Source organism: Triplophysa dalaica, chromosome 8, assembly GCF_015846415.1.
Source record: "Triplophysa dalaica isolate WHDGS20190420 chromosome 8, ASM1584641v1, whole genome shotgun sequence".
NCBI lineage: Eukaryota > Metazoa > Chordata > Actinopteri > Cypriniformes > Nemacheilidae > Triplophysa > Triplophysa dalaica.
Window position 1 is genome coordinate 10,749,370 of NC_079549.1, and position 23,627 is coordinate 10,772,996.

Here is a 23,627-nt window from a genome sequence, read left to right on the forward strand (position 1 = left end):
ATTTCATTATAATCAAAACTATATTTATTTAAGCAATGTCACAGCACGACAGAGATTTGGCTTTAGCCATTGGGTCAAAGGTAATCAGATCTATATCACACTGTAGTCTGCACTGTCAACACAGACAAATTGAACCAACTCAGTTCTGTTATGCTTAATGTAAATAATTAATGTAAGCATGCATAAATATTATATTATTACATTTTTAACTGTACAGGGCTTCACATGTTTAAATTATTTTTGATCAAGCAGTAACTAGTCATATTCTATCAGTGAATCTGGTAATCCTCTTGTTAACCGTGTTAAATGTAATAGGCAGACCTACTGTACAATGAATGATAGTTGAGGTGTTTGTTGCCTTCTGAGAATCTAAGATCAGTTACCTGTTACATTACTGAAATGCCACTTTGAAATTCAACACCTGATTGTGACACTCATGTACATGTCTGCCAGCAAAATAGCAATACAATACATTGTTTACTTTTCTGAAGTCCTAGAAAGCCTTATCATACAGTATGTATGCTAAACTGCTCTTTTTGAGGGACACAAATGAGTTTCTCTGGATATACCTGAGAAATACAACTGGTGTTTTACTCACACTCTTGATTCCTCTGAATTGGCATTAGACCCGAAGAAAGATACTAATGTGTTCTCTCTTTTCTGTAATTTCAAAATGACATGTATATTCTTGTGGTTGTCCTTACAAGAATCTCTTTGTCATATCCATGGTCACTATCACACAATATGAGTGTAAGTAACTCTATCCCCTCCCATTGTTAGCCCGGGTCCGGTGCTATCAGAACCATCTGTCTAGTTCAGATGACAATAGTTGTGATATTCAAAACCTCCTTGAGTCAAAGGACTGTCTCACAGTCCAGATGAGCCTGGCTGATGTGAGCATGAGGCAAAGATCCTGAATAGTTGATGAGACAATAGTTCGTTTGACAGAGAGGAAGGAACAGAATATCTTTCTCCGCTCTGAACAGTGCCAGAGAACTGTGATGGAAAATTACTCTGCGAATATGCATGTGTGTGCGTAAGAGAGAAGGAGAGAGGGGACGAGGGAGCGAGGATAAGAAGAAACGTGGATGAAATGGTCAGCATAAAAGAAAGTCCAGAAATAAAGTTGTCAGAGAAGCACGGTGAGAGATGTTAAAGGCGCTTTGGTAATTGCGGTGCTTAGTCAGGGCCTGGGTATGGAGAGCCTCGCACCTGAGAATCACAGACACTACGGATGGAGCGGCTGGAGAAACTTGCTGTTGCCGCAATTGAATAGGCGCTCACTCTATATCTACGGCAGCGAGGTGGCTGTGGAGAGGGAGTGCATCCGACAGAAAAAGGAGGCTATTTTTGTCATCCATCCCTTCAGCCTTTTTAGGTACTGTATCCTAACCTTGTCTTGGAGATTTTAAACAGTAGTGTGTGGTTGTAAAGTCATTACAGTGCAGTAGGTTTATACGTTTGTACAGTTCAGTACAGTATAGTATACCATAATGTAGTGTGATTTAGTACAGTGAAGTATTGTCATTCTATACAAGCAATGTAGCAAATAATGTGTTGTGACTTAGTAAAGTACAGTACAGTATAGCATTATATAGTATAGCATGATTTAGTACACTGCAGTATTGTCATTCTATACATGTGTTTAGCACAATATAGCATGGTACAGTGTGATTTATAACTGTGGAGTAGTTATAGATAGAATATGATATACGGTACAGTATAGTATATTCTGATTTAGTACAGTACAGTGTTTTGGTACATGTGTACAGGACAGTATAATATAGTACAGTACAACATAGTATATAGTATTGTGTGCTTTAGAACTGTACAGTATTGTAGTTATATACATGTTTACAGTGCAACACAGTTAAACACAGTGCAGTACAGTTTTGCATGCTATAGTATAGTGAGATTTAGTACAGCAGTGTTGTGTATTGTGATTAAGTCCAGTACAGTATAGCATTATATAGTACAGTTTGATTTAGTAAAGTGCAGAATTGATGTTCTATGCATGTTCTTAGCACAGTATAGCATAGTATAGTGTGATTTAGCACTGTAAAGTAATGTGGTTATTTATATGTGTTCTGTACAGCATAGTGTAGTGTGGTTTAGTAAGGAACAGTGTAATGAAGTACAGTACAGCATGGTGTATAGTATTGTGTGCTTTATTAATGTACAGTATTGTACTTATATCCATATTTACAATTCAGTACAAAATAGTAAAGTGTGATTAAGTACAGTGCAGCATTGTGGTTATATGCATGTTTACAGCAATACTATTCAGTTTAGTACAGTACAGTACAGTACAGTACAGTACAGTATAGCATAGCGAGATTTAGTGCAGCACAGTAATGCAGTTATATACATGTGTACAGTATAGCATAGCATAAAGTATAGTGTGATTAAGTATAGTACAGTGTTTTGGTTATACAAGTGTCCATTACAGTATAATAAAGTACAGTACAGAATAGCGTAGCATATGTATAGTGTGATTTAGTACAGTACAGTAATTTAGTTATATTCATGTGTACTGCACAGTTCAGCACAGCGTATCATCTAGTAGAATGATTTAGTACAGTACAGAATTGTATATAATTGTATATACTGTGTGTGTATGTGTGTGTGTGTGCATAGCATAGCATAGTGTAGTGTGATTTAGTACAGTACAGTTATTTAGTTATATACATGTGAACAGTACAGTGCAGTATAGCATATAATATATCATGCCATGTAAGTTGCTTTGGATAAAAGCATCTGCCAAATGCAAATAATGTACCTAGCAATGCACATGTGTACAGCACAGCACATTTTTTTCATCCAGTGTGATTAAGTACCGTACAGTAGTGTGTGTGTGTGCGTGTGTATGTGTACTTGTACATCTATCTTTATAAGGGACCAGTTTGGCCTTTAGACCAGCAGAGTGAGGACTAAGAGAGTAAAGTGAGGACATTTTGGCCGGTCCTCACTTTCTAAGAGCCCTTTAAAGGGCGCCTGTGCATATGCGTGCGAATGTGTGTAGTAAAGTACAGTAATGTATTTACTGTATAAACAGTTGTGCAGTTCATTAAACTAGACCAAGTTGTAGCGTAGTAAAACACAGTGATTTAGTACACATTGAAACACTCACAGTACTGTAGAGTATATGAGGAAATGGTAGTTATGAAATGTCATGCAAAGATTATGACTAGTCCTGCCCTCATTTTTGCAGAAGTTACTACATCATGTGTATGGTGGCCATAACATTTCTGAATCTAATTGGCATCCCAATGGAGATCGCCTTTCTAGATGGGAACAGTGGAGTAGGATGGGAAGGCTTTAATGTCTTCTCGGACACCCTGTTTCTGATTGACGTAGGCCTTAACTTTCGCATGGGTATCATCGATGAGGACAGCGAGGTAAGGATAAACCCTATACACAAGACACCTTACCTTAACTGAACAACTAATTAAACTAGATCGTTTTCTCTAATGCAGTGGTTCCCAAATGGGGGTACTCGTACCCCCAGGGGTACTGCAGGAGGTACCTGAGAGAAACTGAAATTTTGTTATAAATAATGAATATCAATAAGTCAATAAATTATGATAATAGTATTATTATATGAAATTAGGACTACATAAATATGCATAAAAAATTAATTAACACATTTAAAACGCATTTCAATTTATAAGAGTTATTTTTTGAGACCCGGACCGGGAATCAGGAGCAGTGTCTGGGTGCGATATAATAATGCAAGTTAGGAGAGGTTGCGGTTAAATGTTAAAAAAAATGATTTTCCTGAACTGAAAAACACTGATTTACCTCTAATTGTTATGCATAATACTTAAGAGATTTACATAGTTGCGTAAAGCTACATACAGAAATGTTCATAAGCAATAAACCTGCTTGGGGGCATCAGATATAATAACTGTCCGACTCTGATTTCACTGTATTTTAATGCATAATCTTGCTGTCTGGTCAAAAAATCATAAAAAGGGGTACTTAAGCAAAAAAGTTTGAGAAGCATTGCTCTAATGTAACTTTTTTTTAAGAACTTTACCATTCTCTAATTCAAATGAGTATTTCTATGTATTCCTCAGGGAGCCGTTCTTGATTTAAAAAGAATTCGACAACATTATTTAAAGAGCTGGTTCGTACCGGACATGGTGGCAGCATTCCCAGTTGGATACATACTATTAATTGCGGTAATGAGGATTGTTCAACACAACGGCTGTACTGAACTACCTCGTTCCAAAGAGAAAACAAATCTGTCATTTTTTCACTTGTCATTGCAGGACCTGCAGTACCATGGTGACTCTCCATCATCCAGAGCAAACAAAATGATGCGTATCTTGATGTTCGTGAGAATCCTCAGTCTCGTTCGCCTGTTGCGTGTGTCCCGGCTTGTTAGGTTTTTCAATGAGGTAGAAAGAGTAGGTAACACATATTTTGAATGATCATAAAATTGAATAATAGAAAACTCACATAACATGATAACACATTGTTGATAACACTGTAGTGATGTGAATGTGTTGGCTGACCACTTGCTAAAAATAAACCAGAGCTAGTCATCATATCTGTCTATATTTCTTTCAATTATTAGGATTTTCATACTGAATCTCTGCTTTATAGGTTTCAAATGCTAACCTGGAGGTGATGAGGATATTCATGAGAATCTTGTCTTTATTTATGATGATTTTCCTGCTGTGCCACTGGAATGGCTGTATTCAGTATTTCGTACCCATGCTTGAAGAGTTTCCATCAGACTGCTGGGTTAGAAGAGAGAATCTAATGGTGTGCATCATATCCGCATAATCATATACGATGTTAGATGTATGTGCTTTTACAGTTTGAGATTAAATTCTACAGCTGCTTTGTGTTTGTAATGTATAAAACAAATAGTTCAATATCACATGCTTTGTTTTGTGTCATTTTTAGAATGCTTCAGTGGGGGAGAAGTATTCTTTTGGAGTCTTTCGAGCCCTCTCTCATATGACTGCGATATCATATGGTTCCTCTGACACACCAACAAGCAAGGAGTATACTTTTAATCAGCTGATTTAGCAGTATATTTTCCACACAGCGTCATACTCCACAATTAGTGCATCTTTAAAAGCTTTTTTTCTTTACTTTAGATGACGTTGAGCTGTGGATCGTCATGACAAGCATTGTATCCGGTGCCCTTATGTATACTGTTATGGTCGCCAACACTGCTGCTTTGATGTCTGATGTGGACATAACATCAAGGGCTTATAAAAACAAGGTGAAAAAAAATATAAACCCTACTTTTGCACGTGCATTTTTTCTTAGCTTTGCTTTTATTTACACAGATGAATCATCTGGAAGATTACATGACTTTCATGAAACTTCCCAAAGGTCTGCGTATGCGCATCACCAACTACTTCCAGGCCCGTTATGCAGGAAAATGGTACGATGAGAAAGACGTACTGAAGTGGGTGTCCTCATCTCTCAGAGAGGTACTGCTAACTATTATTGTTTAATAGACACAGCATGATAAAAAGTGAAACGCTCTTTAGAATAAGAATTCCCATCTGACACCTGCTTAGCTTAGAAAATCTTAGATTGCGTATGTTATGTGTAGTGGAACAGCATCTTAACAACCACTTAAAGGTCCAGTTTATAACATTTAGCAGCATCTAGTGGTGAGGTTGCGAATTGCTCCCTTCAGAAGCATAACAGTGGCTGACACAAAAATAAGATGTTTTCGCTTCTTTGCCAAAGGAGATAACATATTTATGAAATGCTGTAGAGCCGTTTGTTCGTTTAGGGATCCTGTAGATAAAACATGGTGAATTCCATGCAAGTATGTAGATAGAAATAGCTCATTCTAAGGTAAAACGTTTCATTATGTAAGGTCTTTACGTGAAGACACGTACATTATATTGCATTTCTGTCAATAGATCCTCAAAAATATTCCGCACTGGACCTTTAATGACTGTTTACTGGTTTGGTTTATTTATTTTGAAGGAAATCCTGATGACCATATGCTTGCCCTACGTGAGGAAAGTTCCTATCTTCCAGAACCGTGATATAAACTTCATTAATAACATTCTAATGGAGCTTCAGTATGAGGTCTATCAGGAGGGCGAGATCATCATCCTTAAGAATACTCCCGGTGACCGCATGTTCTTTATTGAACATGGGCAGGTCCTTGAGAAGAATGAGTTTTTCGAGAGGGAACTGTGTGATGGAGACTATTTTGGAGGTTTGTCTCAAACTATAAACTTATGTACACTGTTTACAGGATTTTGTGTTGAATGCTTTTCGTCAAATACTTAAAAGCATAGTTCTAATATTAAATGCTCCATCATTTTCTCAACCTCGTTTCATTCTAAACCTTTATGACTGTCTTTCTTTCTACTTTGGAAAACAAGATATTTTGAAGAATGTTGGTAACCAAACAACATTGATGCCCATTGACTTCAATTGTAAAGACACAAAAACACCTTGTTACCTTTCTCAAAATATAATATTTTGTATTTGTGAAAACATGCTATAGAGGTTTTTAGTTACATGAAAGTGAATAAACAATGAAAGATTTTTTTAGGGGGTGAACTAACTATTTGCACATTGTAGATGACGCATTCCTTTGTCCTTTTCAGAGTCGTGTCTCATAACAAAAGAAAGGCATTTGGCTACAGTACAAGCTCAGACTGCCAGTCAGCTCTTTTCCCTGTCAGTGGACCGCTTTCGTCGTGTTCTGCAGGAATATCCTGAGATTAAGAGGGACCTGGAATCACCTCAACAGGATAAAGACCTTCTGTTATTTTAATGAAGTATAGCTCAAATATCATCAGTGACACACATATGGAGCTGAACGATTAACTTTTATTGGTTGAACTATTCATGTATTATTGCATATACAGTGTGTTAAAGGATGATGACTAAAAATCTTAAATTCTGTAATGTAGGATAGATCATTTATTTATTGCAATACAACATATCAACCAATTTTGATAGCAACAATGAACATACCATAACAGTATATAATAGCCTTAAGAATTTCACAATGCATGATGTGCCAGAAATATCCTACCCAAACACACAAACTGTCCCAGTGGCTAATCTGTGTCTGTACTCATAGAGGTAGTACGATGTGGTAGGAAAATTACAGCTCATCTCCATTTTACCTGGTACCACATAGATTGCCACACCTGCACCAAGTCCCTCCTGCAGCTTCCTCAGCATGCGATTGGCCAAATAAAGCCTAGCTTTTCTCGGGTCTTCTTCAATAGTGGCATAGATCTCAGGAGGAGGGTTCGGGATCTTCCATTCCAGGTCTACGATCAGCTGGTGAATGCGAGCTTTGTCCAGTGAGGAAGGTATGTCTCGGTAGCAGGCCACCACATTGGAATGCAGCACCTCTGAGCTTACAGAAAAGAAGTTTTCAGACTGTATGCAGGTCTCTGGTTTCAACTCCTCACCTGCTTCTTTGGCCTCTGATTCTACTTCTGTCCAATCGCCCACAGAAGGATGCACCATGACGGCCCAACGCAGCCAGTCATAGTTTTGCTCTAACGTTTTTAGGATTTGTGATGCTTGTTCCCCTGGTGGGTTTCCGTTTCTCTGCACCTCCAGGATCTGCCTTTTTATATCTTCCTCAGCCTGTTCTTTGAAATATGCGGAGCAGCGTCCTCTGATGGCCTTCATTTTTCTGTAGAGGACGTTCATCTTATCTGACCAGGTTTTCATCAGGAGCGGCTGATCCCTGCCTATCAGATAGGCCTCTACAAAAAGGCAAACCAGACCTGTGCTTAAAACAAAGTTAACCTGAGGGACATAAAACACACATCGCTTAGATTAACATCGCTTGATATTACTTCACTTTTTAATCAATTTTTTTTTGCAATTTCAGTGAAACTGTTTCATAAACACACCATAAGTGAAGAAAAGCATTACTTTGAGTAATTTTCGGCTGTAGTAAAATAATGTACATAAAACTAGAAAATTTAATGGGTTCGGAAATGTTTTACAATGTAATAAATAAACAGGAATCTTTATCTCTCTACTTTGACCTTTATCAGAAGAATATAATATATTAATATAAAGACTTTTATTTTGTCAGTATATTCCTTTGAACACACTTAACAATGTATTAAAGCACTAATTTATATTACTTAATGTTTGTATATTTGTAATTTTTATGTTTCTCTCTACTCGATTTTTAATCTTTCAATGTCCACACAGTGGAATGCAAAGAATTTCATTGTATAGGAAACTGTGTATTAGACAATAAACGCTTTGAACTTGTATGTAGATGTTCCATATACAAACTGAGTGCATGAACTTAAAGTTGCTTGAAATGTGCTCTTAACTGAACTACAGGAACATATTAAATCGTTTTGAATTGTATTTTTTGTTACTTCTTTACAGAACATTTCTTTATAAATGCATTCTTACCTTTACACAAAACTCTTTCATTTCCCATCGTTTAGGCTTACGATTCTGGATGAGTTCTTCCAATAAGGTCGGTTGATCTGTCAGGGCGGATATCCCCATTATACGATTATAGAGGGCCGTCAGTTGCCTCTCTAGGTGATATTCTCGGACATAGCTCAGAAACACCTCTTTCTCCTGTTTTGCGAACTGTGGCTGGGCTCTAATGGCAGCTCCTAGCTGGTTGTACACTGTGATCAGGTCATCTTCTAGACCGTGGACCTCCTGATCATTCAGCAAGCCTGCTCCAAAGGAACCAAGCTCATTGTCTATGTGGTCTAAACTTTTTTTTATTTGGTCTGTGTCCTCAGCTGAGGCAGTACCAGTGAGAAAAGCACAGACTCCCTCAACCAAAACACGCATTGTCTGCATGAAGCCCACAGGTTCCAGAACTTTTCCAAAGAGTGCCATGATTTCAGTAGTAGATGAGTTTGAGCTGGACAAATTTGAAACAAAACTTTTTAAAACTATTTGAATGTGATCTAAAAACTTGAGAAGTGTTATGGACTTACCCACACGCCTGGAATGGTTTGGAAGTGTTTGACATGACCTTGGCTTTGGATGCTCATTTTATACACCTGTGGTAGTGTAAATACACGTCTGATAACAGCCATTTTCACCACTTCATTTTTACGGCTGTCCTTGAGTTAATGTACGCTACACATTCAGCAAACAAGTGTTGACCTTCAAGGAAAAATAACATTATTTGAGAGCTCTTAATCTTGCCAAGGTCCCTCCTCCAAAATAAACATTTACAGAATTAACCATGGAATTTTATGGACTCAGATATACAGTCTCTGTGTTTTCAAGAACATTTTACACTTAGAGTAAAAAGAGAAAAGTTTCTAAAATGATTCAGCAAATTTTCAATGAGCAATTATTATGTTTGTACAGTTATTTTAATAAAACCCTAGCTGCCCGCGTTGTGCCACTTTTCCCTCTTCAAATGACTCACGGTGCATGTGTGTGTCAGGTATAATGGACACCTTTTAGATTTTTTATATTAATATTACAATTAACTATCAAATCATATGCAAATACTGCTACATAGATATATAGATATATTATAGTTGACCCACATGTGGACACAGTACAGTTAGTTTGGTGGCTGTAAGTCATTCCCTTGAATGCTATTGAACTGTAAAAAAATATTTTGTATATGAGTCCAAGACACAGGAATATTTGCATTTGATTTGACGGTTTATTATAATAAATAAAAAACATCTAAATGGTGTGCATTATAGTTGACATACACATGAACACAGCACAGTTAGTTTTGTGGCTGTAAGTCATTCCCTTTAAATGCTATTGAGCTTAAAATTTGTATTTTAATGAGTATGTAACTTTAGAGACGGTCCCTACATTCTTCAATATCTGCACTAACTCATCTACTGCACTGTAACCTTAATAACCGCATTAACGCATCTACTGCACTGTAGCTTCAATAACTGCACTAACTCATCTACTGCACTGTAACTTTATAACTGCATCTACTCATGTATTGCACTATAACTTCAATAACTGCATTAACTCATGTACTGCACCGTACCTTTAATAACCGCATCAACTCATCTCCTGCACTGTAACTTTAATAGCTAATGTCTGTAACTAATGCACACTCAAGGCACTTGCACTATTGTATAGTCTATATTGTTATCTGTTCATAAACACCTGTACATTATTGTTCACAGTATATAGCCTTCTGTTTATATTGTTCATAGTACATACCGATTGTCATATTTTCATAGTACATGCCCATTGTATAGTATTTTCCTAATATTGTATTCTGTATTTATTCACACTGTATATCCTGCACTTGCTAATTGCACTTCTGGTTAGACCTAAACTACATTTCGTTACACTGTACTTGTATATGTGTAATGACAATAAAGTTGAATCTAACCATCTAATCTACATTCACGAATATCGAACGCCCAACTTCAACTTAATGCCAGTTATATTTGTTTGGTCAATAGTTTTTGCTGTGGTATTAGATGGTATCTAATTTTGGTGTCGGAAGTCTGCTAATTAGAATACAAGATGACATGATGGGTCAAAAACAACAATAACAACAACTTTTTTATGTGCAGGGCGAGTGAAAATGTTGGCAGAGCAAGTAAAAATTTGAATCACTGCCTGGGCCAGTCGATAAATCCGTAAAGCGTTGAGCCCCGCAGCTAAAAAATACACTAGTTGTTTTTTGGAAGTTTACATTATTTGGTTAGCAGTACATTAAATGTAGGATTCATATTTAGTTAACAGTTGCATACTTCAGGGAAGTAAAATAGTTCAGGGACGCATAATAGCGTCAGACATAGTATTTGGTCAAACATACTGTCACATGTTTATAGGTATAGAAAACTTTTGTGTTGTGTTGTCTTCCTCTGTATCTCTGTTTATCACCAATAAACCTGCATCATTCTCTAACTCAGAGGATCCCAAACTTTTCAGGTCGCGACCCCTAAAATAACAGTGCCAGGGACTTGAGACCCCCACTATCCTCAGTGGCTAAAGTATAGAAACATTGCGCGCAGCTGTGCACAACACAAAAGAACACAGTCTAACATACCTGGACGTCTGTCACAATTGACTTTTGCCTGTGCTGCCAAATTCATAAACATGTTTTTTAATAACTATAAATTTTTTACATTGGTTTCACCACCTAACACAGAAAATGTACAAGCCTATCAATTAACTGCCTTTTTTTGTTTTTGAAAGAAATACTGACATGTTGGGTCGCAACTGAAATCAAGTTTTTCACCTGTCGCACTTGAGTGACAATAAAGGGATTTGATTTCAGATTCACTTATTAGGACTAGGTGTTATAATCCCATTATTTCAGCACAGGTGAATTGCCCAATAGGACATTCCCACGCCTTATGCATGACAGGGAAGCAGTCAAGAATATGAATAGAGGAAAGGAGGTCTGAGGTTTCACTGGGTTCGTAGGCATCCTCTGTGTTCGGGAAATAAATTATTATAAAAATACATAGCATGCCATTATCAGAGAGACATCTCATGAGTTGTGTGTCCCACTTTCATCACATCCATTATCCTGGGGGAAAGATGCCTTTTGTTGAGGTGCTGCTGATAATGCCCTTTATGTGGTTCCCATCAATGCGACACATCATCAGTTGTGCACATTAGCATCATTGGGTGTTTCGGCCCTTTATCGCAAGACACCCTCAGCCAAATAAGGTCCACCGACGGTTGATCAGACCTGTGTGTGTGTGTGTGGGACTGTTACAATGTCATCCGGCATCTCATGCTGTGTCCATCTGCCTAAACCACAGCCGTTGGCTTCTTCTTTCTGCACCACTGGCCAATTCTTGATAATCCTCCATTGGACCAGTCCTCTGAGAGTGACCTATTTGTCAGCTTTGGTGACCTCTGCATTTAACCCGTCCAGTGAGTAGTGAACTCACGCACTGCAAGTAGTGAACACATGTAGACCAGAAGCATTGGGCAGCCTTTTGGTCACAAGTCCGACTCTCTAACTAGTAGAACACGGCGACCCGCACCGTTAATGTGCACTCAGTTCCCATATGGCATACCATTACAACAAATTACCAAAATCAACACAACTATACACCCCAACCCGTTGGCTAAGGCTGTTTTAGCCCCACTTGCACCGTAAATGCAAGCTCAGTGCCCCCAGTGAATTTGTTCTTAAAAAAAGGAAAAAAAATCTGCTAATGGGGTAAGAAAAAGAATCTTGAATTTAGTGACTAAGAAAAAGGTAAACCTTAATTCCAGATTATTTTTTTTACCCCAATGGCAGATTTATTTTGCTTGTTTTTAGTCAAAAAATATGAAATGTCAGTGAATTTGTGCTTTAAACAAGACCTATTTTCTAAGGACATTTTGCTCATGGAGAAAATGCTTCTTGATTCAAGAATTTGTAGACATTTTTACTGGAAAACAAGAAAAAAAACTCAGTAAGAAAGTCATTTTTTGCAGTGTAGCCCCACTGGCTCTGTTAATGCAAGCTCAGTGTTATCCCGTATGGCATAACAATTCAACACACAACACAATTTTATTACATGGTCACTCCGTTTCAACCACAGCCAGTATAGCTGCTCATCTCAGCAACAATGGCATGTTCTTTGACAACCGTCCGTTGGGCAGGTCCTATGATCCCCTCTTTCTTAAGCAGCCTTGTAGTGGAATTGGAAACAAAGCCCCTGCAGCCAACGTTCCTTGGAGATTCTTTCATTCAAATGGTTTGTTAATGGCCTCTTCCCAAAGTACAGTCAACTCAACTATGAGGACTGTCCTACTGGAGCTGGACAGTCACAGTGTCTCAATTTGAATTTTAAGTAAACAACGTGCATTTTTAATAGTTTTAATAATTTATGTTTTTATTAACTCTTACTGAGATACTTGTGGTGCTTATTCGTTGATTTCTGAACCTGTTTAGCAGTGAATAAAACATTAGCAGGACAAACATTTGACATCTAAGGGGCCAATAAAACAAGGAAGTGTACATTTTACAACTTCATATGCGTACACACACTAAAATACATTCAAAGTCATTCAAAGGTAACATTTCCAAAATGACAAAGTTTTCTAGACTTGACCCCTAAAAATGATAAACACGTACTAGAAAAACATAAGAGGGAAATACATTTTCCATTCGGCGCCCGTTGCCGCAAACAACCACTAGGTGTCAATAATGAGCCTCATGGGGTTCAGCTCTGCTCAAAACCTAACAAGAGGAACCCGGATGTTCCGCCAAATTTGAAAGTGTGAGGAGGTTCATATTTATGTTCAATTTTCTTACAATTTGCTATATTAAACTGCACTTCATTAGTTACGTTAATCATATTGTGCGGAGTTTTTAAATCTGTTGTTGTTATACATCTCGAAGTGTTTTTAACTGAAAATGTGCGAAGTAGTATCTCTAGCGCTCTTTAGTGTTTTGTTATGGTCATTATGTGTTATTGTACAACGTTACTTCACTCCGCAGTGTTTAGTCTAGAATAGCTAACGTTACAGTTGTTTCTTTATAGCGGCAGGTAAATTGTTAAATGAATGTATATTTGTGACTTCATCCTCTTTCAGGCTGTAATTTTCGGAGTTACATTCAGTATGAATGCTTCAGAGCGTTTCTTCGCGAAGCTGCGTAAACTGACAGTGTATCTGGAGACTGAGAGCAAGGATCTTCTGCATGCGAGTCAAAACCTGAAAGAGGACGATGGTAAACAGGCAACATGTTGAAGTTAATTAAAAGATCATTACAGCAACCTCCTGTTTATGTTTAAATCAGTTTAGTGGTCTAAATGGGATTTTAGTTGCTATATAGGATGAGTTAGAATATTACTGTTATACAGCCCTGTTCACTGGTGTTTGTGATCATATGCAGAAGATACGGAGAATGGGGCTCAAGCACTTTATCAGTTACATTCTGAAGTCAGACAACTGAAGGTATGTTTGCATTAATGTATGATCCATTTTAATAGTTACACTTAAAGTAATGTTGTTTATTAAATTGTTGCAGCGGCAAGTTCAGGATCAGGTTGCCGGACAAGATGCAGGAAGTACTGAACTGAGGACCTTCATCCGAAGATGCTTGGTGTTAAAGCAGAGGACCACAGAAGACATTGACAGGTTAAAGAAACATTATGAGAAATATGGCTACGAACCACGAAAATCAAGACAGGAGAACACAGGTGAATGTTTATCATATCTGAGAAGGTTAATTTTCAAGTGTTGATTCTGTTTTCCATTTGTTTCATTTCTCAATTTTCTATTTATTTATTTTAATTCTCATTTTGTTCCCTGTTCTAGTGATGAAAAGCACAAAAGAGGTAGAGGAGCAGGAAGAAAGCGAGCTGGAAAATACTCATGAGATACAAAAAGATAAGGAGATGGGACACAGGGATTATGAAGACACTCAACAATCAAAGACACCCGATAAGATGTCATCACCTTTTGTTGAGCAACAGCGGACCCCAAAGCTCTCAGATTTTGGTCTGTCTGCAATACAGCTTCAAAGAGTTTTCAATGTAGCTGAGCCATCCCACGATGATGCTCCAGTGCCAGCTGTGGCTCTCTCACCACCACCGTTTGTCATGAACATGCAGCCACCACAGCCAAAAACACCAAAGTGCTCACTGCGTATGGAAGAGGATGCTCCTACCCCACGGTTAGAGGACTTTGGTATCTCTGAGTACACCATGTGCTGGAACAATGATTTTACCATGGATTTGTTTAACAAGAAGCCACCTAAGAAAAACAGGTATGCGATAATCACATGATAAGAAATAAAAATCACGAAATGTGGAGTTTTAGAAGGACAGCAGCAATATACAGTGTTAGTTGTTTATGTAGATATATGGAGGACTGTATTGTGTGTGTTTTCTTTGACAGTGAAACAACAGAGAACGCTCACAAACCCTCTCACTTCTTCTCCAGTCTGTCGTCTGTATCTAACACAGGTGTTGTCAAAGTTTTTTGCCGTTTCCTTTTGTTTTTCTGTTGATTTGTATTGATTCCAATTAAGCAACATGCAACCGATAACGAAAATGTTTTCTTTTGTTTCTCCATTTAATTCACATATTTTCTGTTCAAAATTTTTAGTGAGTTTGGAATCCCCAGAGCCTCCTGTGTTTTGCACCCCAGGATTTAAGATTAAGAAACGCCGGGTTCCTTCCTCTCCAGAAATAGATGGACTGAATAACCTTGCTTCTCCTCCTCGTCAAAATTGCCCTTCAACCCCAGAGTTCCCTGCATTTGAAACACCTTTCGTCAGCAAGCTCCTAAAAAAGGTAATACATTCCTGAACTCAAACCTTTTTGTCAGATAGGTGCTACAAGCGACTTGACTTTTATTACTTTTATGAATAGACTATGACCGCACACAATCCCAATCAAATGTAACTACACATATAGGGGCAATGTAGTAATTTTATTACAAATGTAAGCACGCTAGAAGACAGCTCTATGAGGTTAGTTAACAGCCAGTATTGTGCAGAGCTTTAATCTGGGATGGTATTTAGAGTTTATTTGGCATTTTTTGTCATAGCATAATTCATAATCATAGTGTTATTTTACTATTATTTTTAAACATTTATAATAACAGTAAACCGTGAGTATTTGTGTACACGCTTTTGACTAAGTCTGGTCAAGTTGATAATTTAGTTCTTTCTCAAGTCGTGTCTAATAATTCCAGGCATCATTGTATTGCAGGATGGCAGACAGGAAGAAAGTTACCCGCACAGGGGTTCACAGGCAACCAGCTTTAACCTCCCAGATCCATCAAATGCAAGATCTTTATCATGTGACCCTCCAGAGATGCCAAAAATTCAAAGTTATGAGGAGCCATTACCTGATATGCCAACTCTGCACTCTCTTTTTGGGAGTTCACTTGCTTTTGTAAGCAGTCATGAGGCAATAATCATAACTAAATACACTGATGTGGTAAATTGTTTCATAGATTCCAATACAATTTCTCCCTTCCCTCAACCCTGAACAGAAAGGTACTTCAGGTGAAAGTCTTCCTGGGATGACAAAGGACTTAAAGCAAAGCCCTCTCCCCATGCCTGAAGATTGCCTCAACCAGGATTGGTGTCTTGGCACTCCAAAAGTCAGAATGAAGTTCCCTGCAGACCCTTGCACACCAGAGATGCCTGATATAAGCTCAGTGACGCAAGATATCTTAAAAGTGAGTAACAAATATTTATCTGATATATATATATATATATACATATATTAGGATGACCATATTTCAGCTTTCAAAAAAGAGGACAGTCAGTGGGGGCAGGAGGGAGATGGACACCCACAGCGGGGGGAAGGATCTGGGTGGGTGTAAATACTTGAAAAATGCGTTAACAACCATGAAACTGTTACTGAACTTCAATACATAAAGTAATACATCCTTTATATTCAACTTTTGGCCTTCAACAATAGAATATAGAATTGCTTCAGTCTTTGTACGAGTGCTTGAAAATTTCTGCGATGTCTCGGAAACATGGAAAGCCTTTTTGAACAAGGCAGATGTGCAGTCCATTCTTTACAGGTCATGCATTCTGTTTCAAAAGGATCCCGTCCGAGACGAAAACACAGGAATTTTAATCGTAATTCATATGTGAATTTACATTTAGGTTAACGCTATTCAGGTGCCATGTGTCACCCACTGACAAGCAAGCTGCTTCCCTCCCTAAAGGTTGTTGCCGTGGTGCTGAGGGATTGAGATGCACTTTGTTTACGTACGTACATACGTACGTACGTGTGTGCGTGCGTACGTACATTACCGACCAATGGTGGCGTGCAAGACGGTGTTGCTTTGCAAAAATGATAAAACGCATACAATGAATGTCGACTGTAGAACGCAAAACCCGAATCCCCGATATTTTAGGAAATTTAGAAATCCTGCCCGGACACAGTTTTTTTGTCGCGAAAAGAGGACATGTCCGGGAAAAAGAGGACGTATGGTCACCCTAATATATATATATCTGAGTTTGACATACTAAAGGATGGATGAAAATCGATGGTTTGTCTGATGTGATTGTTTTTTCTGTTCAGCTTGTGACTCAGTGCAAGTCTTAAATGCCCATTACTGGATCCAGGCTGCAGAATTCAGAAGAGAATGATGCAGTGGTGATGACGACTTCATGTTAATATGAACACTTTTAGGACAATGTTGTAAAGAAACTAAAATAAAATATAAATATTAAAAAAGTTATGTAATTTGGATGGTTTTACAAACTTGATGCATTGGAGTGAATGTACTAGCAAACTTATCTAAGATCCGAACAATACAGTGCCACCATTTGCACCCTTGGTAAATATGAGCAAAGAAGGCTGTAAGAATTAATTTGCATTGTTTCTCCTTTTGATCTTTTATTTAAAAAAAATCTACAATATTCAAACATTTCATTAAAGTAAAATAATTTGAAGTGGGGGGAATATCACATTATGAAAAAATAATTCTCTAATAAACCCTTGTCACAATTATTGGCATCCTTGCATTCAAAACATTTTGCAACCTCCATTTGCATGAAAAACAGCTCTTGACTATTTTCTTTTGTCTGACAAGGTTTTAGAATACACAGCAAGTTATCCCAGTCCATTCCTTCATACAGAATCTTTTAAGATCCTTCAAATGTTTGTGCTCTCTTATCTTCAGTTCATTCTACTTATTGTCTATACCGTTCAGATCAGGGAACTGGGATGGCTATAGCAGGATCTCGATTTTGCGGTCAGTGACACATTTTTTATATTGTGTGTATTTTTTATACAGTGAGCCATTATAATATTTCTTGCAGAGCAAGTCAGGTTTGATTTTTTTATTTGTTGCTATTTGTTATCAAATATGATGCCATGCATCTGATAAAGATGTCCAGGACCTCTGGTATAAAAGTAGATCCACAATAATAAAGATCAAGCGACATATTTAACTGTGGACATGGGACACTTTTTTTTAATACCTGTGTGCACCAAACTTGTGTTATTGATACCCAAAAATTGTTTTTATTTCATATGGCCAAAGAACCTGATCCTTGTTGAAGTTCCAGTATGGCAGATAAATATGGTGGAGTTGTTTTTGCATGAGAGCAGATTTGTTTCTTGAACAGTGTCCCCAACAACATGTGGTGATGGAGGTGCAGTTTTCCTTTATTTTTAATAAATGCTTTCTGTCCCTAAAATCTACTGATTACTGCAATTTTCCATCTGTGCTCTTTAAAGAGTTTTTGCCACTCAAACTTTTATCCTCCCTGTGGATTGAGACAAAATAGACATACATCCCGTTTCAAGCATATTGTCCACATCTCCAGTCAATTAAACATCTTGATTATTGACATGATGTTGGAAATTTGAATTTCTAGTGTCTTAACTATTTGCTCAAAGCCGTTTTATATTTTATGTAGCTCGACAGAACTATATTGCACATTAGAACTATATTATTTGGTTTTATCCATTGTGATAAATGATTAGGGGGGTTAGTGTTACTAATATTTATTTACCTATGCAACAAGAAGTCATGACTGGACCACATCATGTTTCTTGTCACCTTGGTGTGCTAAGAAAATGTAAATATCAATAAATTTTGCTAGGAAGACATTTTACTTATTTTGCCAATAATTGTTACCAGGGTGTAAAAGAGAAACTTTTTATTTTCAAAATGTTGTATTCCCACTTCAAATTGTTTTACTTTAATGAAATGTTGGAATATTTCTTTTTAAATATATGATTTAAAAGAGAAAATGCAGATTTAGTTTTACAGCCTTTGTTAATATTTAGCAAGGGTGCCAATAATAGTGGAGGGCACTCTATATCCATTATGGTTTTGACTTTTTGTGCTTCCATTGTTATGCCTCATTTGTGTATCCTAGGAAGTATGAAAAGAAAACCTACAATAAGCGGACTAAACTCGAAGAGCACTTAAGTGCCAACATGTCCGTTTTTTTGGTGACCTGTTGACTTTTTGTTGCACTTAAAAGAGATTCAGACACAGACACGATACTGGAGAAAATCATGTTTAATGAAGGTTATCGCAACAAGTCTAAATCTAAAAAGGTAGATCTCGTATAAAACCCCATAATGAACATAAAATATATGGAAAACAATATATCTACACAACTTCCAAAACCCAATATTCACTCACAAGGGTACTCGATCTAGCTGCTAGACATGTATCTTCCTGCAGAGTCTAGTTTTAACTTTACAAACATTTAAAGAAGTTTTGCAAGATGTTTGGTCAACTAAAATTACAGGCTCAAACTAAACCATGCAGGAATGTAGATCTCCAGTAGGAACATTCAGCACCCCTGACAAGTGAACACGATCTGCTTGTTTAAATGAAGGACAATCGCTCTCAGTAGGGTCTCATACGTCCTTGGAGTGGAGGAGCACGGTTAGGTGGAGTAATGGCGATATCCAGGTAATCTCCTATTTGAAAACGTTGAGACTGAAGCGTCATGGAATCATCAGCACCTTTGCGACCCGAAACTGTATTGCCAATCTCTTTGACCCTACAACATATTGGCAGGATTGTATTAGATTCACAAGATATGTGCTGACCAACACAGAAAGCCCAGAATCATCTGTCTTCGTTTACCTGTAGATTTGTCGTTTAGGGTCTGGATAAACAATGGCAAACCCAAAATGTGTGCCTTTCTTTCGCGCCTCCGGATAGACTTCTTTCACCAGACTTGTCAGTTCTTTCAAGGTAGCATCCATCCTGTTAAAAAAATGTGGTAGGGGATTCGTTTTTTTACGGTTTCCTAATTTTAAAGAGACCGTAAATATAACAGTACACGTACCAGGTGTAAATCTGAAGCTCGCTAGATGGCACATTTCCCCGGGCAAACTCGTCCATACGATGATGTCTGCCGTTGTTGGTGGTGAACACTCTCAAAAGAAGGGGACATGTCTGCAGGACAACACCCACATGCAGAGATTAAGGACAGCCTTTTTAAAACATGCTCAACATCAATGCAAGTGTAATCTTTACTTAAACAATACAGTTTTCACCAAAGCAATTAACGTTACAGTTAACATTTTTGAATAACTTATTTGAAGTCAAACGGCAAATCTCGCATTACGAAATAGATATACAGAACTAATGTTCAAAAATGAAATACTTGCTTTCAGTATAAACACAAAACAAAAGGTATCGATCGAAAGTTGTTTCTCTTTAGAACTTTAGGGTTTTCGTATAGAGAATTAGCTTAGCATGCTAACTCTCGGCGTTCGTGCATAACGATTGGTGCCTTGGTCAAACAAACCACGTAAAACAAACCTTTTCCCTGTCCACTGGCTTCTCTGGTTCTTTCTTGATTTCCTCCTGTGTTACTCTCGATTCCACAGCCATTTTGATGTTATTATTTTGAAAAGCAAACGACGATGTGCGCTCCTTGCAGACCGTAAATGAAAGAACGCGGCACACAGAGATGATATCACAGCAGCGGTGACTGGAAGCACCAACCACAGCCAGCCTTTGAAGGGATGACGTAAAATACCACCGCCCACTCTACCACGACTCCATTTTGGGAGTCAGATTGTGGTTGTAAATATCACTGGCGAAGAAAAGCTGGCAGGTCCACGCATTTAGTGGCCTGAATATGGTTCACACATGTGTGGTGGCCGGTTGTAGGAACAGGAGGACCCCTGGCACCACATTATCCTTCTACAGGTTTCCACGGGACCCGGAGAGGAAGCAGCGGTGGATTGCTGCTGTGAACCGTAAAGGATGGATGCCAAACGAGGGCAGTAGACTCTGCAGCACACACTTCATTTCAGGTATATTTAAACAGAATGGCGCTATTCATTAATTTTGTTAAGTAATTGTTATGCTATGCAGTAACTTGAGCACGTGTCAAGCTATAGGCAAATTATGTTATGAAACCCGAGAAGCTAATGACAACTTAAAATGTGTGAGGTTATTGCGAAAAGTAATTACAATTTTTAGGAAGTTTGGTGTAATGAGTTAGCTTTTATGTTTGTTACACCTCCATATAACGGACATCGTGTCAGCGTTGCCATGGTGATAAACTTAGGGTATTAGATAAACAAACCGTTGCAGTATAAGTTACTGTATGTTTTCTTGTCTGTGGAAGTCTATCATAGTAAATACAAACCTTATTGTAATAGCCTAAATGTATTGTCTTAACTTTTTATATTATATAAATGGTCAATTCTATTTAATTTATAGGAAAACAAGTGAAGAATCCTAGATCTCCAGACTATGTACCATCAGTGTTTATATCAGCACCACTGTCCCCAAATATGAAGGAAGCAAGTGCATGTGAACTTTATGATAAACAAGAAGCACAAGTGGAGGCAGCCAATGCTTTGCTGTTCCTACAAGGACAAGGGCGTTTCGTGGAAGACAACGTCCAGATCCACAGTCATGAAGAGCCAGAGAATGTTTCCTCTTCGCTTAGCAGTTGTAATGAAGATAAAGACGATAATGATGAAATGGACAGTGATGAAGACATCTCACTGACAAGTATTAGCCAAGCTGAAAAGCCAGTAAAAAACGTCCCCATGAAGTCCCCTGACTACCAGTTCAGCCTTGAAGCTCTTAGGAAAGAGAATATGGAGCTGAGGGAATCAGTGGAGAAGATGTCTCTCAACGAGGCGTCTTTCAGAAATGATCCAGAAAAGGTTCGGTTCTATACAGGACTGCCGAACTATTTCGTGTTTGAGACGGTTATGTTGCTTCTCGTGCCACATATGAAAGGAGACAAAAATGGAAAACTTTCAAAGTTCCAGCAGCTACTCTTGACACTAATGCGACTTAGGCTTGATCTTAGAAACCAAGACTTGGCCTATCGTTTTGGGATAACGGTAGCAACAGTGACCAGGACAGTCCATCGGATCATTAGCATAATGTTCACCACCCTGGTACCCACTGCTGTTTTTTGGCCGTCTAGAGTGGAGCTCAGAAAAAACCTCCCGACAGCGTTACGTTCCACTTACCCAGACTGTGCAGTGATTATCGACTGCTTTAGGGTGTCTCTGGAAAAAGAGGATGTGAATCAGCAGGTCGCTTCCACGGCATTCACCGTGCCCACCCAGTCAGCTCTTGTTAATGAGCTGAAGTATGTGATAGGTGTTGCTCCGCAAGGTGTGGTCACGTTTGTTTCGGGCGGATCACCGGGTCATGTGAGTGACAAAAATCTAGTGGAGAGCTGTGGCCTCCTCTGTAAACTTCTGCCAGGTGATGTCGTGCTTGCTGAGCGTGACTTTGACATCAGCGACTTGGTGAATGCCCGAAAAGCCGAACTCAAAATCACAAGTACAAGCAGCCAGAGCATACTGGATGCAGAAGCTTGCTCGGTGGCGGGTACATATTTAGACAAGCTGAATGTTCATAGGCATGTAGAGCAGGTCATAAAGATGGTCAAGAGAAGATATTGTATGTTGACCGGACCAGTGGAGAGTCCCTTCACGGTCATAGATCGCACTTCCAATGTGAGCACTTTCGATAAGATAGTGCAGGTTGCCTGTGCCTTAAATAACCTGTGCATTTCCGCTGTTCCTCTGGAGTAATCTGTTATATTCACCGCACTACATTTGCAAAATGCACCTTTATTTTTCCCTTTTTTAACAAAATGCTTTATTTTGTAGGACTCTGTTGTTAAAAAGGGGATTAAACATTTCTAAGAAAATTGTGTTTTGGAACCTAAGGACCAGTTTATACCAAACATTTTATCAGGCACGGTTTACTGGACCATTTACTAGAACGTGTAACTCTCTGGTGTTGTTACATAAGGAAATTCCTTAGTCTTTGCTTTGTTAATGCTTTGGTGTGATATAGAATATTCCATTCATAGCTTAAAGTGAAATGTGGTATTTTTGAGAGTAGAGTCTGAGATGTGAGATTTTGACATATACAAGTCAATAAACAAAGTGTTTGAGCCAGAGACAGCAAGATTCGTATATTGGCTGTTCCTAGTTCCCAGTGCCTTTCCCAATGTGATCCTTATTACATTTTTGCTTCTGAATAGATACACTATATTTTTGCATTAAAATCCTTTGTTCAGTCTGTTGTCTTTGTTACAACCATTTATTGTAAGTATCACCATTATAAGTTATTTGCACTGTTGTTTGATTTTATTTTTGTTGTTGTTGCTGTTGTTGTTTTCAATCAAAACCCATAACATTTGGGATTATATAGACCCTTGACATTACAGGAGCCCGATGTTCACCAAGTGCACTTAAGATTTCAGTATGGTATGCCCAGCTTTCACCTAGATTTTTGTTGCGTTGATCTATGTTAGGATTTTTGACAACAATGATAAATTTGACTTCATTTGTTCCACATGTTTTCATGTGTTCTATGTGCAAAGTTGGCCTATGTGACTATGAACTAATGTAGCATCTTGTTGTGTAACATCCAAAATGTCTGTCCATAAAATGTTGAGAACTTGTGTCTTTTTCAGTCTCTTTTGATCAAATTTCTATTCTTATCCACAGTTTATTTTCATTTTACAATATTTGACAAAAGCAGGCCAGTTTATATGATCAGTCTTTTGTCATCACAATTCATCTGAACATCTTATTTCATACTGTATGTTTTGTTTCAGCAGAACTTGGTGTTATAATTGTCATATTGTCTCAGAGACATTTTGTTGTAGATATGGTTCTACTACTCCAGACTGTTCATGTATGTTGGCTGGAATGCTCTTTCATAGTGTAGCTCTTCAAAATAATGGAACATATTAATTTGTGTTATTTCAT

At 38.0% G+C, this 23,627-nt stretch overlaps 4 protein-coding genes across 6 annotated transcripts; 3 read left to right on the forward strand and 1 right to left on the reverse strand.

The window, feature by feature from the left end:
* The first annotated feature begins 876 nt into the window (after positions 1-876).
* On the forward strand, positions 877-8,250 carry hcn5 (hyperpolarization activated cyclic nucleotide-gated potassium channel 5). Its single transcript, XM_056755311.1, has 10 exons — positions 877-1,378; positions 3,212-3,398; positions 4,080-4,184; positions 4,275-4,412; positions 4,612-4,773; positions 4,918-5,011; positions 5,115-5,242; positions 5,310-5,456; positions 5,968-6,205; positions 6,603-8,250. The coding sequence occupies exons 1-10, from the start codon at positions 1,197-1,199 to the stop codon at positions 6,770-6,772; spliced, it is 1,551 nt and encodes a 516-aa protein (XP_056611289.1). The 5' UTR covers positions 877-1,196; the 3' UTR covers positions 6,773-8,250.
* Positions 8,251-13,086: 4,836 nt separating this feature from the next.
* ska3 (spindle and kinetochore associated complex subunit 3) lies at positions 13,087-17,121 on the forward strand. 3 transcript variants are annotated; one of them, XM_056755344.1, is made up of 10 exons: positions 13,087-13,184; positions 13,501-13,636; positions 13,802-13,863; positions 13,937-14,108; positions 14,227-14,677; positions 14,809-14,876; positions 15,019-15,206; positions 15,627-15,812; positions 15,913-16,101; positions 16,962-17,121. In XM_056755344.1, the coding sequence occupies exons 2-10, from the start codon at positions 13,528-13,530 to the stop codon at positions 16,983-16,985; spliced, it is 1,449 nt and encodes a 482-aa protein (XP_056611322.1). In that variant the 5' UTR covers positions 13,087-13,184; positions 13,501-13,527; the 3' UTR covers positions 16,986-17,121. The 3 variants fall into 3 exon arrangements, with proteins under 3 accessions (XP_056611322.1, XP_056611323.1, XP_056611324.1); XM_056755345.1 differs by having other exon boundaries at positions 13,160-13,192; XM_056755346.1 differs by lacking the exon at positions 13,087-13,184 and adding an exon at positions 13,303-13,323.
* A 1,782-nt stretch (positions 17,122-18,903) lies between these two features.
* On the reverse strand, positions 18,904-20,343 carry sap18 (Sin3A-associated protein). The gene is made up of 4 exons (XM_056755006.1): positions 20,182-20,343; positions 19,703-19,812; positions 19,498-19,620; positions 18,904-19,411 (listed from the first exon to the last, which is right to left on the reverse strand). Exons 1-4 carry the CDS (start codon positions 20,251-20,253, stop codon positions 19,255-19,257), a joined length of 462 nt encoding a protein of 153 aa, XP_056610984.1. The 5' UTR covers positions 20,254-20,343; the 3' UTR covers positions 18,904-19,254.
* Positions 20,344-20,470: 127 nt separating this feature from the next.
* On the forward strand, positions 20,471-23,230 carry LOC130427489 (uncharacterized). Its single transcript, XM_056755005.1, has 2 exons — positions 20,471-20,681; positions 21,094-23,230. The coding sequence occupies exons 1-2, from the start codon at positions 20,504-20,506 to the stop codon at positions 22,434-22,436; spliced, it is 1,521 nt and encodes a 506-aa protein (XP_056610983.1). The 5' UTR covers positions 20,471-20,503; the 3' UTR covers positions 22,437-23,230.
* The last annotated feature ends 397 nt before the right edge of the window (positions 23,231-23,627 follow it).